General features: G+C 50.6%; 1 protein-coding gene across 1 annotated transcript in view; it reads right to left on the reverse strand.

Moving 5' to 3' along the window:
• The window catches only part of SLC9A3 (solute carrier family 9 member A3), a 79506-nt gene extending 75821 nt beyond the window's left edge, over positions 1-3685 (reverse strand). Inside the window, exon 1 of the mRNA XM_054991718.1 lies at positions 3481-3685. Coding sequence (XP_054847693.1) covers positions 3481-3685 — 205 coding nt within the window. The remainder of the gene's footprint in view (positions 1-3480) is intronic.
• Positions 3686-17158: the final 13473 nt, after the last annotated feature.

The raw sequence follows: 17158 nt of genomic DNA on the forward strand, positions 1-17158 counted from the left end.
GGTGGAACTCCGTGGGTTGCCCTTGGAGAAAATGGTCACATGGCTGGTGGCCCCGCCCCCTGATCTCCAGACAGAGGGGAGTTGAGATCGCCCTCCGCGCCGCTCAGCGGTGCGGAGGGCAATCTCAACTCCCCTCTGTCTGGAGATCAGGGGGCGGGGCCACCAGCCATGTGACCATTTTTAAGAGGTTCCGGAACTCCGTCCCACCACGTTCCAGCTGAAAAAAAGCCCTGCTCCTGATGCAGACAGGTAACAGAAGGAGCTCCTCTCAGAGTAACAACTGATCGACTCCTGAGGGCAAACTCTAGAAATAAACCTTCAGAGTGTAAAACATGAAATGTGCTTCCAGTCCTTAATGCAGAAGTGTCTCATCCATCAGAAGTCCTGGTAACGCTGTTTCAAGTTAACTGATTGAATATGAAGTCCAGTACAAACACGTCTTTGACAAAATAAAAAAAGAATGCCAAGTGCGTGTCAATCACCGGCGTGTTTCTGCAGTCATTGGCCAGAGCACTGGAAGCCACGAGTGACGGAGCTGCATATCTTCCCTTACTCACCTCCGTCAATAAGAACGGCCAGCACCAAGTTACAGCCAAAGCACACAAGTCAAGGAGTTCCAGGTACCTCTCCTTGGACAGGTTAAAGAAACGCACATTCCTTTCCTCTCTAGCAGTTTTCCCATTCAACATCTTTTCTCCAGCAGGTGGGAAATCTGCAGGAAGGCAGTCATTCTGAATAGGAAAAGGAGCAAAATGGAAAACGGGCAGACGTCTCCTTCCTACCTTCACTCCCAAATGCAAGCAGGCAGGGTTTGCAGGTGTGTGAGAGAGCGAGACGTGACATAAAGCTCTAGGAAAAGTGACCTGTAGCCACATGCAGCTTGGCCCTTAGTCCAGCCCAGTTAAGTGCTTGTAAATCCTACTGCAATCAGGGGGAGAGACTCCTGTCCAGCTTTTCCCACACTTCTAAAACCATGCGCTGAGAAGTGGCCCAGAATACCCCAGAAGCCCCCAGTCATGCAAAGCGGGCCCTTAGGAAACTTCCTAGCAGTGAGGGCAGCTTGACAATGAAGTTGGTGGCCAGGGGCCTTTAGACAGAGGCTGGACAGCCACCTGTCACAGATGCTCTGGTTTACCTGCCTTGAAGGGGGTTGGACCACATGTTCTATAAGGCCTCCCTCGTAATCCATCTGTACAATCCTAAGCAGAGTTGCAACTCTGAGTTAAACCTCAACTCTGCTTAGGATTGAACTTTAGCACCCTCTGGTAGCTTATACCACCCGACTGTTCCAGAAACTGTTACCTTTTAGGATAGGTACTCCAAAAGAATTACCTCCCCTTGCAAGCAACATTCAAATAAGGAACGAGGAAAGAATTCCCTAGGGGACACAGCAACTTTGAAAGACTCCTGAACTTTGAATCTGTTCTCAGTTGTCACTACCGGGAGGGTTTCGAGCGACACATCTGGCCGCTTTCTGTATTTACTTCATTTATACCCCACATTTCTCCCCAGTAAGAAACCAAAGGGTTGGTGAGTTCAGTGGCTCTGGTATCTCCATCGTGGCTCTCCGTTTTATTCTCAGACCAGTCCTGTGAGGTAGGTTAGGCTGAGAGTGTATGACTGGACCAAGGTCACCCAGCGAGCTTCCAAGACAGTGAGGATTCGAACCTGGGGCTCCCAGGAGCCAGTCTGGCACCCAAAGAACTGCACCACACTGGTTTCTCATCCTGCCACTCACGCAAGAATTTTTTTAAAAAATTGGCCAGCAACTCTTTTCACCACCGCAGGGCTCAGTTTGCAGGCAAGACCTTGGACAGCTCAGCAGGCACTCAAAACTCAGAAATAATATTTCTAGCTAATCCGGAGAGTGGGAAGAGCTTGCAAAGTGTTGAGCCACAGAACAGAAGCCTGCTTTCGATTGTTATCCGATAAAGTAAGAAAATAAAATTATCCCCATCACTTGAAGCCTTTGAAGAGAGAGGCCGGCATCTGGCTGTGGGGCCTTCTGCATGCAGAGAACACGCTCCTTCATTGAGCCATGACTTCTCCCCCAAAGATCCAGAGGAGTTGGCCATGTTAGTCTGTAGTTGCAAATAGTAAAGAATCCAGTAGCACCTTTAAGGCCAACCCACTTTATTACAGCATAAGCTTTCAAAGAACCAGAGCTCTCTTCATCAGATCTGATGAAGAGAGCTGTGGTTCTCGAAAGCTTCTGCTACAATAAAGTAGGTTAGTCCTAAAGGTGCTACTGGACTCTACTATTCTCCCCCAACATTACTGTTAAATTCTCAGCCTCTCCGTGGAAAATCAGATCTGGCAGCTCATTCTAGAGAAGAAAACCAGTAAGAATTGCCCCACACATACCAGAGCCACTGAACTAACCAACCAGTCCCTGGAGTGGATCACCACAATGGAGTATGAGGGCTAAAAGCAAAGCCAAATTCTAGGCAGATGTGGAGACTCCAGTCAAGCAAAATAGAAGTAGGAATGTTGAGGCTTTAAAAGAATACAGCAAAATGTCTCAAAATGTTTGGCCTGGGTGGGGCATTCCCCCCACCTCTGTGCTCTCATCAAACCCAAAGCCACAAACCAATGGCTACAGGGTGCATTCGATCAGTCCTCTGTACAGACCTTCAGGACAGAGCTTTAACTTATCCCAGAAGTGCAGAAGAGAAGGCTTTCTGGGTTCTCCAGCAGAACCTAAAATTGGCTTTCTGCTGAACATGGGCAAGCATAGTGCAAAGGGGCGACTTCCCTCCCTCTTCCTTTCCTCCAGAAATTTCAGCCCCGGACTCACTTATTCTAGGGCATTTGGCACGCTTGTTAATGTTGTGACCTTAATTCTGGAAGCCAGACCGCCGTCAGAGAACACGTCACCCACCAATGCGGCCATCTGCGATGCCCCCGTCTTTCACTCTCATCTTCTTCAGGCACCAACCCCCCCGCCCCCTCCGTATCCCCTGCCCCTGGGGGTCTTTCACCTCGATACTTAAGTGATATGGATATGAAAAGGAACCTCTCTTCAAAGGCATGAAAGCCCATAGCCAAAGTGTGCCACACAGGATGGAACAGAGTCCTAGAAAGTGCCAGAAAAGCTTCGGAGATGGCACAGACAGGGCAACTCCACTTAGCCGTGCCTGCGCTATGCCACTGCCGAGGGTCCCTATAATGAACGAATCCGCCAGTGCCGGAGGCCCCCCCCAGTGGTGCCCGCTGCTCCTGGGTTTACCCCAATACCCCTCTGCCCTTCACCCGGTTCTGCGGGCAGGACTAGCAGGGGCAAAGGAGGACAGCGGGGCCCGGGGGCCGGCAGGGAAAGGGCCGGCTCAGAAGAGCGGGCCGCCGGCACAGCAAGCCCGGGATCCGCGGCGCGGGGGTCTGCGGCGGAGACGAGGCGGGGCGCAACGGGCGCGCCTTGCTCCGCCGGCCTGCGGACCCCGCCCGCCCCCCGGAGGCCCCCCGCGCCCGGCCGGCACTCACCGATCTTGGCCAGGCTGGCCACCAGGATCCAGAGGGCGATGATGTAGGGGTCCTGCACGTGGTGCCACTTGAAGGTGACGATCTGGTAGGTGGCCGAGGCGTTGCCGGCCTCGCCCGCGCCCTCCTCGCTGCCCAGCGCGCCGCCGGGAAGCAGCAGCAGCAGCAGCGCCGCCAGCAGCCCCGCCGGGGGCGCCCGCCGAGCCATCGGGGCAGAGACCTGCGCGGGCGGGCGGCCGAGCGCGGGCCCTGCAGCGGCTGCCTGGAGCGGAGCGGAGCGGAGCGGAGCGGGGCCGGGCGCGCCGTCACACCACCCCCGGCTGCCCTCTTGCCCGCCTCGGCCCGTCTGCGCACGGCCGGCAGGGGTCGGCCGCTCCCCGCCCGCCGCCGCCGCCGCCTTTATGCGTTTGGCCCCCGGCGGGCCGGGCCGGGGCGGGGCTTGCCCGGCAGAGCCAGCCCGGCCGCCCCAGGACGCCTCGCCGCCGCCGGCGGGGGCGCGGCCGAGCGGAGCCGGCCGAGCGCTGCTTCCGAGGGCCGGGCCGGGCGGGCATCCCGGGCGGCTGGCCGGGGGAAGAGCGGGACTTTGGCCGCCGGGGAAGGGCCGGGCCGGGCCCGCCGGGGCTCTGCCTCTCCCCGCCGCGCGGCTCCTTCCCCGGGGGCGGCAGCGAGGCGAGCGGGGGCGGCCGAGGCGGCCCACCCCTCCCGCCGCGGGAAAGGGCGCCGAGCCCCGGAGGGCCGCCGCGTCGGAGTCCCGAGCGCCCCGCGCCGAGGGCCGAGGAGGCGGCCGGGCGGGGAGAGCGCCGCGCCGTCTGGGCGGCCCCGGGCTGAGGCGGCGCTGCTGCGGGAGGGGGCGGCCCTCGGAGGGCTCCGGCGCCGCAAGCCCGCCTGTCCCGGCCCACCCGGCGAGGCACGGCCGGCCGCGAGCTGCCCGCGTCGCCGGGGCCCTCCGGGGTGTTGCTCTGTGGGGAAGGGCTGGACGCGGGACGGGACGGGACGGGCCGCTTCTCCCGCGCGGGCCCCGGCAGCGCAGCGCCCAGAAGGGCTGCTGCCGACGGGAGTCGCTCTTTTAGGCTCGGCAAGAGTCCGGTGGCACCGATGAGACTCGCAACACTGCGGGTAGGGTAGGCACCTTCCCGAGTCACACAGCTCACTTCTGCAGATACGGGTACCCAGATACAGATGCCCGACACCTGCAGGTGTGAGCTGTGTGAGTCGGGAAAACTCCTACCCCGCCCCAAATGTTGTTAGTCTCATCGGTGCTACCGGACTCTTGCCCTTTTCTACTGCTACAGACAGACTGACATCTGGATCTGGTTCTTAGGATCGCATCGATTGTTTCTTAAGGTCAGCCGGGCAGAGGTCGTCCTTTCCTGTCACCTGCTACTTGGAGATGCTACCAGGGATTGTGAATTTCTGCCTGCCAAGCAGATCCAGGCATCTTGCCCGGCTGTGGCCGGTTTGACCAAAAAGCTGCACTCCCAGCTCATGCCTCCCCCCCCCCACATGCCCAGTGGGGGGCTGTTTCCATTCTATGGTAGCAAATTTGGCACATTGGAAGAAGGCAAAGAAGCCAGGCCAACACACATGCCCACATCTGACTGACTTGAACATTGGAAACTAGACCTGCCACCCCCTTGACACCCCCACCTCCCTTTGCCTGGGACATTCCTTGGCAGCTGCTCTAATCATGCCACTGGTAAGCCAGCAGCACCTTAGCATAGCTGAAGGGTTTGCGTGAGCATCCTTCTCCCAAAGAAACCCCTGGGCAAGCCTGCCCAGTTCCACGGTACTTGATGTGGCGCAGAGGGCAATCGAACGCGCACTGCAAAACCAGAACAAAATATGCAAAAGAGTTAATGTTGCAAAACAAAGCAGGCAAAGGAAGAGAATTGATGCATATTTGCTCCATTTGTACAATGCAGGCAGCCTAGAATTTGGCTTTTTAAGTTTTCAGGAACAAAATGCACATGGTGCGATACGAGTGTCCCTTTCGTGGGGCAGAAGCCCCTCCATCTGGGAAGGCATTTCCCCGTCATTAAGCACAAGGATTTGTCTCCTTCCCCAGTGCAGAGGTGCACATGGATGAGAGTTACCTGCAGTAAGTGAGAGCGCAGCCCAAAGGCGCTTATGACCTTTGCACAAGCCCCTGATGTGCACCAATTCTGGGGGACACACGTGAAGGTGACAGTCTGCCTCCCCTGTAGCAACAGGATTGCAGGCTGCCCTGCCCTTCTGAGCGGCATGCAGCCTAAGGCAGCTCTTATCTCTTTGCATATCCCTTCTCCCAGGGCTTGTTTATGCAATTTTAGGCTCAAGATTGTTAGACCTGACAGGCAGCAAGTCCTCTGAAGCTGGCTTTGTTTCCACCTCCACTGAATCAGCACTGCTTGCAATCGAGCGCTTTGGGTTTCTAAAGGTTCCCTTATAATACTTGTCTGGAGGCAAGTAGTTCCCCCCCAACACACACACACACACATTCACCCCCATTTTGCACATGTGGTTTGCAACAGGACATGCAAGCCGATAGAAGAGGCAAGATCTGAACTCGGGGCTGCCTGGATCTACAGCTCAAGCACTGTGCTGCACTGACCTTCACATCCCACAGGCTGTGCAGAAGAGATGAGATGGAATATGAAGGTTGCTGGATGACCCTGGGCCGGTCGCCCTCTCTCAGCCTAACCTACCTCACAGGGTTGGTGTGAGGATAAGCTGGAGGAGGGGAGATCTGTGTTCACTGTCCTGTGCTCCTTGGAAGAAAGACGGGCTCAGAATGTTTTAAATAAATAGTATATGCATATGGGGTTGGGAGCTCCATAAATAAGGCACAGCAAAAAAGCCTGGCAGCATCACGACTCTCGCAGCATGGCAGTGATACCATCAAGGATGTATCTAGAAATGCATGTTTGGAGAGGGTTCCTTCCTTGTTCATGTTAACCTATTTTCACAAGGGATTACCTGTCGTTCTCGTTCACACCTCAACAGAGAACGTGTGACATTGAAGCTATTCTTAGTTACGGGTGCCCTTCCCACCAGAGCACAGGTGGAAGCTTTGATGTTATTTCAATGGTGCACAGATTGGTGCCTGCCATTCCCTGGGCTGTGGATTTCGAAACACAGGTGTGGCAAAGGTGCCAGGAAGAAAATGCCACTCTTGTACCATCTTCACACAATGTCCACCAGCGCTCATTGTTTGCAAATAATGTAGGAAAACATCTTTTGCCAACAATGTTAGACTACAGTCCTATGCATACTTACTTTGGAAGAAAGCCCCATTAAAACAGCAGAATTTACTTCTGAGTAAACATAAATGCAGTAAATGGGAGAAATTAAGCACTAAACATAATTAACCAAATAATCTGGTATTCCAGGCATTTTCCAGCTGCATAGCATTCTAGAGTCTACTATTAAAGTGATGAAACGTGCAGTCCAAATTGTTTCGTCCTTCCAACCCCATGGAATTCAATCAGCTGAGAAGGGTGTAATTCTGCTTAGGACAACACTGTGTATTACACAAGCGATATCTCTTTTCTACAACAGGATAAACTTCAGAGTATTTATTATTATATTATTTATTGATTCCATTTTTAGCCCTCCCTCCCCACGAACAGGCTCAGGGCGGGGTACAATAAAATGCTCAGTACACATTAAAACATTCAAGTACATTTAAAAATACAGAAACCACAAATACATATGGAACAACATCTCAGATGGTGGCCCCCTCCAATTTCCCCAATCATAATGTTAGCAAAAAGGGGGGGGGGTGCACAGTTAATAATATTCCAGTTACGGCGCTTGTAGGAGGGCAGATGATTTCGTAACACACACACACACATTATTAATTTCAGCACAGTGGCCATTCTCTCCCCATACTTGTCTGTCTACATGGGTCGACTAAGCTACCTCGCAGGAACAGCTGACATATTCTAGGCTTTTTAAAATGACAGATTGAGGTGGGCCAGGAACCCACACACATTCCAAAAATCAACCTTTCCACTTAATCAGGTGAATCAAGGATCCACCCACACAATAAAGAAGTTCCTCTGCAAATCTTTGACAGTTTCAAGGGCCAAGACCGGCCTGCCTTCAGGGCACAGCCCCTGGCCGGAGAGGGAAGGTGGGCGCACACAAGCAAGGCTGCCCTTATTAGGAGTTCCGGGAGGGTCCGAGCCATTCTTGGGGGCACGAAGCCTCCAGGAACACAGTAGGCCCATCCTGGCCCACAGCCCTCAAGCTCGCAAAGTGGAGTCGATCAGCCAGCAGAGCAGATCTTTCTGTCAAGGGTGGATTGCAGCAGAGGGACTCTGAGCAGCTGGGAGGAGAAGGGATATTGTCTCCCCTGGCTGCCCCCTGCACAGAATCAGTTTTTACAGGTGGTTGTTGTGGGTTTTCCGGGCTGTGTTGCCGTGGTCTTGGCATTGTAGTTCCTGACGTTTCGCCAGCAGCTGTGGCTGGCATCTTCAGAGGTGTAGCACCAAAAGACAGAGATCTCTCAGTGTCACAGTGTGGAAAAGATGTTGGCAGGTCATTTGTATCTACTCAGCAGGGGTGGGGTTGAGCTGAGTCATCCTGTAAGAGTTTCCCAGGGTGTGGAATGCTAATGGCGGGAGGCTTCACTGTATCCTGAGGAGGTTCTTTTGCATATGGATTGGTGCTTGATGTGCCAATCTTCTCTGCAGGGCTATTGTAGGGTATAGAGTATTTTTGTTAGCCTGGTGTTTTTCAGGACTGGAAACCATGCTCTGTTCATTCTTAAGGTTTCTTCTTTCCTGTTGAAGTTTTGCTTATGCTTGTGAATTTCAATGGCTTTCCTGTGCAGTCTGACAAAGTAGTTGGAAGTGTTGTCCAGTATTTTGGTGTCCTGGAATAAGATACTATGCCCTGTTTGAGTTAGGCTATGTTCAGCCACTGCTGATTTTTCAGGTTGTCCAAGTCTGCAGTGTCTTTCATGTTCTTTTATTCTTGTCTGGATGCTACGCTTTGTGGTCCCGATGTAAACTTGTACACAGCTGCAGGGTATACGGTATACTCCTGCAGAGGTGAGGGGATCTCTACTGTCTTTTGCTGATCGTAGCATCTGTTGTATTTTTCGGGTGGGTCTGAATACTGCTTGAAGGTTATGCTTTTTCATAAGCTTTCCCATCTGATCAGTAATTCCTTTGATATATGGCAAAAACACTTTTCCTGTAGGAGACTGTTTTTCCTTGGTTGTTTGATTCATCCTGGGTTTGATTGCTCTTCAGATTTCATTTCTGGAGTAGCCATTTGCCTGAAGTGTGTGGTTTAGATGGTTAATTTCCTCATTGAGAAAGTGCGGCTCACATACCCGTCTTGCGCGATCCACTAATGTTTTCATTATGCCTCTTTTCTGTCGGGGGTGCTGATTGGAGTTTTTGTGTAAGTGTGAGTTGGTTTCCTGTAGACCTTGTGACCTAACTGAAAGTTTGCTTTGCGGATGACAAAGGTATCCAAGGTATCATTTGGAGCCATGGGGAGGAAGAATTGATGGGGATTTTGAATCATCTCAACAACATCCACCTGAACATACAATTCACAATGGAGAAAGAAATCGAGGAAAAACTCCCATTCCTGGATACCTGGGTCATCCGCTGTCATTCCACTCCCAGAATATTCCATCTGGTCCCAGAGACATTTATGGAAAATCCATTCCACATTTTCTTTGCAACTTTTTTTGTGTTGTGACGCATTTCAATGGAACCCAGCAAGTAAACTGGCATCCCTGGCTCCCATGATCTCCAACGGGCCTTCAAGGCTCTCCTATTATTTCCAATGGGCAATCCTCCTGTCATTCCTTTTAATACATCAGGGGGGGGGACGCAAGAAAGAAAGGCGGGAACAAGGGGGACAAAAGGTCAGACGGGAGCGCGCTGCTCCCCAGCCAGCTAGAGTGTCTCTTGCTCCTGGAAGCTTCACCCAAGGCTTAAATTGACAGAGAGAGAGTGGAGGAGGGGGGAACAAGGCAGAGAGAGATATTTCCCCGCTGATGGGGCTGAACTCAAAGCTCCTCAGGTGCTGGCTGAGCAGGAAGACAGGGCTGCCCTTCTGCACTCCAGGAGAAATGCCTTGCGCCAGGAGAGGAGAATTCCTGCGTGAGTGCACGGGAGTGCTCACACTGCAAGGAACTCCAGTTGTTGGAGGGTTGGCACGGCACCGAGTTCAGCGCCTGTGGCGGGGGCCGGCTCTGCCTCAACTGAAGAGCTGGCCCTGGGCGGAGGGGTCAGACTCGTCACCTATGAGCCAGCACAAATACTCCAGGGAGACTTTGAATAATAAAAAATGTCATGAACTCCTCCTCCTCATGTCCTGCCCTGGATCCTTCAGGCTAGACTGATCTCCTCAGATCTCAAAAGCCACTCCAGCCCAAGTACTGGTTAGTACTTGGACTGGAGTGGTGGTGGAGAGTGTCCTCAAGCCATAGTTGACTTATGTATGGCAACCCCTTGTGGGGTTTCCATGGCAAGAGACTAACAGAGGCGGTTTGCCATTGCCTGGCTCTGCAACCCTGGTCTTCGTAGGAGATCTCCCATCCAATTGCTAACCAAGGCTGACCCTGCTTAGCTTCCGAGATCTGACAAGATCAGGCTCACCTGGGCTATTCAGGTCAGGGCACTTGGACAGGAGACCACCAAGAAAGTCCAGGGCCATTACACAGAGGCAGGCAACGGAAAACCACCTCTGTTGGTCTCTTGCCTTGAAAATCCCACAAGGTCACCGTAAGTCAGCTGTGACTTGACAGCACTTTATATGCATGCACTCCTCACCCTGACGGCATTACCAATTTTCTTCTGTCCTAGTAACAGAATATAGACTAGGAACAGCTCCCAAAGTGAAGCCATCTGCTAAGCAATGCAGGGGCGGGGGGAGTCCTATGAAATAAACACTTCAGAGCAAAGAGCCTAGCACAGGTCTTTTTGCAATCTTTTCTTGGGTCTTCAAGAGGGGACGCGAGGGTTACTTTGCAGCAGCCAGTGAGCTACCAGTAGGGGGCTGTGGCTCTGTGGCAGAGCCTCTGCTTGGCATGCAGAAGGTCTGAGGTTCAATCACCGGCCTCTCCAGCGAAAAGGAGCAGGTTGTAGGCGATTTGGATGACCTCAACTTGAGACCCTGGAGGGCCACTGGCAGTCCGAGTAGACAATAATGCTGGAATGATGGTCTGATTCAATACAAGGCAGCTTCGTATGTACGTATACATACCTGTTGGAGACCCCAAACTTAGACACAGCTCCTGCCTATGAGAGAGCAGCGACAAGAATCGGAGGCAATGGAAGATCACTTTGCCGCTAGCACAGAAGGCCCTGACAGAGGGCCTCCCACATACCAGCAGCACAGCCCAAACACAGTTCTTGAAATCCCAGAACTGTAGAGCAGCTTTCTCAGGAACGCTACCTGCAGGGCTTTTTTTCAGGGGGAACGCAGGGGAACGGGGTTCCGGAACTTCTTGAAAATGGTCACATGGCTGGTGGCCCCGCCCCCTGATGCGGAGGGCAATCTAAACTCCCCTCTGTCTGGAGATCAGGGGGCGGGGCCACCAGCCATGTGACCATTTTCTCCGAGGGCAACCCACTGAGTTCCACCACCTCTTTTCCCAGAAAAAAAGCCCTGCCTACCTGTACCATGTGCGGGGCCACCAAGCCGGGTCTCTGTAGCCATCCACCTTCCAGCTTCTCTCTGGCTTCATTGCATGGTTTCCCAAACCTTAACTAGATAAACAAGCGAAACCTTTGACGTATTACTACTATTAATAATAATAGAGCAGTAGAGAGCACCTCCTCCCAGCAGGGAGGTTTTAAGAAAAAGAGGAAATCAGTGCTGGGTTTGGAGACAATGTTTGAGAGGAAAAAGTGAGGGGAACAACTTTGACCCACAGGAGGGAAAAATTGGTTCACATCATCCTAATTCACACGTAATCTGCATTTTGAAAAACTGCTTGTTTGAGAAATATTAGTGCCTTTCATTTAAAACATTCGAGCAGAAGTAAAAACTAGCATTTCAGATGCCATACTGTGAAATGTTTATACTTCATCAAGTTTTCTTTTTCATTTCAGCAATAATATTTACTTTCGGAAGCCAAAAATAACTCCGCATTTTCTCAGTTATATGAAAACTTTCCCAAAACCACCCCCTCCCATATTTTCCTGTTCCTGTATATGGATTATCTTTTATCAACCACAAGGCTGCTTGCTTTTGCTTTGCAATATAATGATAACCTTTTTAGCAAATTGTTCTTGGCAAGCTAACAAATGCAGCAACAAACTCATTTATTCTACAACTATTTCCTTAGACTTGCTACTTCCCAAATATCAAATAGAGGGCAAAAAATTTCCCGACCGGGGGCTTTTGTAACTCCTTCAAGATTAGAAAGCCAAATATTTTGATTGGTTCTCTAGAGATGGGCTGTCTCATTTGGGGCCTTTAATGCTTATAGGTTTAGGAAACCAAATGTTGAGATGGTTCTGTAGAGATGCAGGGGGAAAGGGAGGAGGCATGCACGAGGCAAGGAAATTAATCCCCTGGTAGGAAACAGAATTTCTGACATACTTTGAGGTGACACAGTAATCTCACTGAAGTTTGAAACCTTCCAAGATTCCACTTGTATTGTCATTTGAATTGGGGGCCTCTGGGGCTATCACAATTTTATCCTTACAATAAACCTGTGGGATGGGTGAGGTTGGGAGATGGTGGCTGGCCCAAGGTCACCCAGTAAGACTCACGGCAATGCACCGATCTCCACACAAGTTCCCTGGTTCAAGTCCAACACCATCTCTAAGGTGGTGTGGTAGTTCGAGTTAAACGAGGAATGGGGTGACTGGGCATCACATGACCACTCAGCTGCGAAGCTCTCTTGGTAACCTGTGGCCAGCCCTGTTTTTCCAGCCAAACTGACCTCACACAGTTGTAGCGAGGATAAAATGGCGAAGGAGTCAGCCACATACACCACTCTGAGATCCTTGGAGAAAGAGTGTTCTTCCACAACCATGAACAGCATCGATGTAACAGAGGAACAAGAAGTTCAGTAAGGCTCCATCTACACGGTACAAAGACCTTAAATCCGTTGGTGACATGTGTCCATTGTCTCCCACACATGATGAGAGCATTGTGCCTCCCAGACAAATACCATCTCTTTTCTGTTTGCAGTCCTAGCATACAGGGAGACGTGGCTTTAGCGCTCCTCCTCGCCACTGTTTTTGTCTGAGACCACGCCATGGAGCTACTATTGGCTCTGTTGTGAAACTTACATGCAGCCACATAAGAACCTTGATTTTTACAACAAAGGTAACAGCTGCTCTGTGGCAAGTTCAAAACTGCCAAAAAGAGCCACTGGATTTCTGGGAGGCACAAAACTCTCAGTGCACACATGATCCAAAATTTCTGTATTGTTCCCCAACAAGCACAAGGGCTCTGTAATGTATAGATGAAGCCTAAAAAGCTCTACTTCCTTCTGGGAACAGCAAGGATAGAAATGTCTATAAATCGCTCAGCAGAACGAGATCCAAATGCCATCTGATAGACCTCCATTAAAACAAGAGCCTCCATGATTAAAACCAGTGGTCTTCAAAACATTATTTATTCATTTACTTGCTGATTTCCATTATTTATAATCCACCTTTCTCCCTGAGACTCAAGTGGATTACACAATTCAATACAATCAACAGCAGGGACTTCAATTCAATAGGGTATCGACTGCCGAAATTTGATAACAAGCCGAAATCTCATACAGGGCTGAACCAATGTTGAACAAAACATAGACAATTTGACATGACATAATTAATGACAGTAACAGGCAGTGCCCAGTAGTATAGTCTACAGTCTCTATCCCTGTATTGAAGGGCTTCTTCAAACCCTTTCCTTACAGCACAGTCCTATTACCAGGGCTCATTTCGAGGGGGAATGCGCAGGAACGCAGTTCCGGCAGTTCCCCAAAGAGGTCACATGTCAGGTGGCCCCGCCCACCTGACTCTCGGCCATTTTGGGCCCGTTTCAGCCTGGATTAGGGTCGAAATGTCCCGGATTGGGCCTCTGACGGGTGGTGGATCACTCTCCCACTCAGCAGCAGCCCAATTCTGACCGTTTTGGGCCCCTTTCCAGCCATTTTCAGCCCCCTTTTGCCATTTTGGGCCCAATTTCAGCCCTGAATGGCCAGAATTGGGTCCAAAACAGCCAGGATAGGTGATGTCAGGGGGAGTGGCATATGCAAATCAGTCATGCCAATGACACACTTCCGGTGATGGCAAGGGGTGTGGCATATGCTAATGGGTTATGCTAATGGTTATGCTAATGAGTTCCGCCAGCTCTTTTTCTACGAAATGACTCCTGCCTATTACCTGTGTAAGGAAGCCCTCCTGAATAAACCGGTTTTGCATGGATTGCAGGAAGCCAGGAGAACAGGGCCTTTCTGGACCTCTTCAGGCAGGCTGTTCCACAGAGCAGGGGCCACCACAGAGAAAGCCCGTGTATGGACAGCTGTTGAATATTGCCCATTTGCAGAGTGACACCTGCAGAAGAGCCTGTTCAGATGAGCGAAGCTGCCTTGTTGAAGCATAGGGAGAGAGGCGTTCCCATAGCCACGAAGGGCGTTATTAGTCAGGGTCCCCAGATGGGTAGCAGAACTCGAAAGAATGAGCAACGTTCCCTCACTTTGGGGGAGGACTGGCTGTCTGTGTGTGTGTGTGCCCAGACTGCAAGGGTTCCACACCCTCTGCTTCATCTTGCACATACGCATTTCACAACAGGCTCTTCCAGCCATCCTCTCACTCTTGAGCATGTGATCTGTTGCTGCCTGCTGTTGAGAAATGGTCTCTGAAGAAGTGAGGTGGGCATCTAGCCTTAGGGCTTTCCCCCGAAACTGCAAGGCAGAGCTATTAAAAGAGCTTATGGAGTAGCCTGAAGGCTCTAGATGTGGCCTTTTTGTTTTAATTACAGTAAAGAGTCCAGTAGCACCTTTCCTTTAAGACTAACCAACTTTATTGTAGCATAAGCTCATACGCTCAAAACCACAGCTCTCTTTGTCAGTTCTCAAAAGCTTCTGCTACAATAAAGTTGGTTAGTCTTAAAGGTGCTATTGGACTCTTTACTGTTTTGGAGCTACAGACTATCACGGCTAACTCCTCTGGATCTGTTTTAATTATGTATTGTACAGATTTTAGTAGAGGTTTTTAATAGTATGTATTGTTGTCCAATATCTTGGGTCCTGACTGTACTGGGTGAAATAAGCAGCAGGTAGATGGCAATGCATGGTCACTCAGCAATAGAGAGTGTTCCTTTTTAACACAGGCAGGTTCAGACACAGATGGAAACACAAACACAAACGCACACAAGATCTGCCATGCCTTCTCTCCCCCTTCCCCTGTCCTGTCCTGTCCACTCACTGCTCTCTCTCCAATGCACCATATACGTTTCCAATGCAGAACCTGTCTCCCCATTGGTGAGACTGTAACTTTGGCTCCTCCTCTTCCCATCACATGACTTTAAAGTCATGTGACTACCTGTAATGTGTTTGCGGCTCACTGGGTTCCATGCTGGGGCCTGGGTGTTAAAGGAGGGGCAAAGGCTGAAAACCACTGCAGCAATGTGCGTCGGTATCCTATGAATTCCATTCTGACTCTGTAATGATAATGATGAGAGGTGATTTGAAAGTCGCCCCAATCTGTAATGTTTTATTCAGAAATGCAGTTGCTAATTGTAAGATGGACGAACCACAGTCAACCATATATCAAATATACTTGTAACCTTTTCTGAGGAGGGGGAGAGAAAAGGAAAGTTCCATATTCTATAAATCTTCATACACACATTCGCACAGCACACACCGAAGTGACAAAGTCCACACAACACAATAGCCCAGGTCATAGTTTCAAGGTCTACTTCAGTTACTGAAATAATCATAAGACTTTGATAATGTAATCTAATTTTGATTATGGAAAACAAAGTAATTTCTTTTATATCCAGTGTTTGTAGCAGGATGAACCGAAGTGTTTGCAAACTGTACTTCACTTCCTCTTCCCTTTACCCCAATAGTCCAAGTTTAGAACCATCCCCTCCACATCACATCATCTCCCATTTCACAAGGTAGCGAGCAACCGGGATGCTCATTTTAGGACATAATCTATCATGCTGAGAAAGTGTTCTTGCTTAGTTCTCAGCCTGAAACTGATCGTGCCGGGGGGTGCCAGTTGAGCACTCCATGGGGCAAGTGGAACTGGATAAATCTGGACAACTCTCTGTTTGATTCTACACCAGCCCAGTAGGTCTCCAATCTAGATTGATTTCTGAGACCACCTGGTCTCTGAAATGGACCAAGTCCAGTCCTAAAACAGATCAAGGAGAGAACTGGGCCGTTTCCACACAGCTTACCTTTACTTGGAACGACCCGGAACATGGCGCAAAAAACACAGACGATCGCGTTTTCTCGTGTGAGATTTGCACGACAATGTCAACACCGCGCAAATCTCGTGCGAGAAAACGCGATCTTCTGCGTTTTTTGTGCCATGTTCCGGGTCTTTCCGAGTAAAGGTAAGCTGTGTGGAAACGGCCCATGACTGGAAATCCTAACATGTCAATGGGGTTCAGGTAACCCTCTATCTTCCCTAGCAGCTGGAACGGGGGGAGCAGGGAGAAATGCCAAGTCTCAATTTGTTTATCTCTCTACATAATAGGAGAAATTTAGCCAGCAGCACTTTTACAGTACAATCCTGTACAGAGTTATGCCCTTCTAAATCCATGGATTTAGACAGGCATAACTCTGCCTAGCATAACAACAACAATATTCGATTTATATACTGCCCTTCAGGACGACTTAACGCCCACTCAGAGCAGTTTACAAAGTATGTCATTATTATCCCCACAACAAAACACCCTGTGAGGTGGGTGGGGCTGAGAGAGCTCCGAGAAGCTGTGAGTGACCCAAGGTCACCCAGCTGGCTTCAAGCGGAGGAGTGAGGCGTCAAACCCAGTTCTAGCCATCAAGCAGCTTTGCTCCCTTTGTAAACTCGGTGCCAGCATCCAGGTTTCATTAACACCTGGGCAGAAACTGTGGGTGTGTGGAGCTCTTGGCCCTCAGGGAACAGGTTTGTTCTCTGGAGTTCCCAATCTGGAGAATCTGAGGGAGAGAGAGAGAAGTTTGTGGCTGAGGCCTTCAGGGACCTACTAGAACAGTTCCACCCCTGTGCTGACAGCTCTTCTGCTGTTGTGGAGATTGAGGGGCCGTTTCCACACGGCTCCCCGCTGCTCGTAACAACCCAGAAGATCACGCAAAAAACGCAGAAGATCGCGTTTTCTCGCACGAGATTTGCGCGACATCATGTGACGTCGCGCAAATCTCGCATGAGAAAATGCGATCTCCCGCGTTTTTTGCACCATCTTCCGGGTTGTTACGAGCAGCGGGGAGCCGTGTGGAAACAGCCAGGGTCTCAAGGTTGCAGTTTACCAGGCTTGAAAGGCAGAATGCGATCTCTTAGAAGGGACTCCTTCCTTGGATGATGGGCCAATATCTTCTAGCATCAAGGATACCCCTCTGGGATTGGGGGGAGGTTAGCTTTTGGTAGTGGGTTAGGAGTATGGGGGCCTGTAACAGCCATTTTGACTGCAGGGTGACTTGCCCATCTGGTGTGAAGGTTGCAGACATCACGTGCTGTCTAGGTAGGTTGATAGATAGGCCATTTTCACACTG

This window comes from Eublepharis macularius, chromosome 11, assembly GCF_028583425.1.
Source record: "Eublepharis macularius isolate TG4126 chromosome 11, MPM_Emac_v1.0, whole genome shotgun sequence".
Lineage (NCBI taxonomy): Eukaryota > Metazoa > Chordata > Lepidosauria > Squamata > Eublepharidae > Eublepharis > Eublepharis macularius.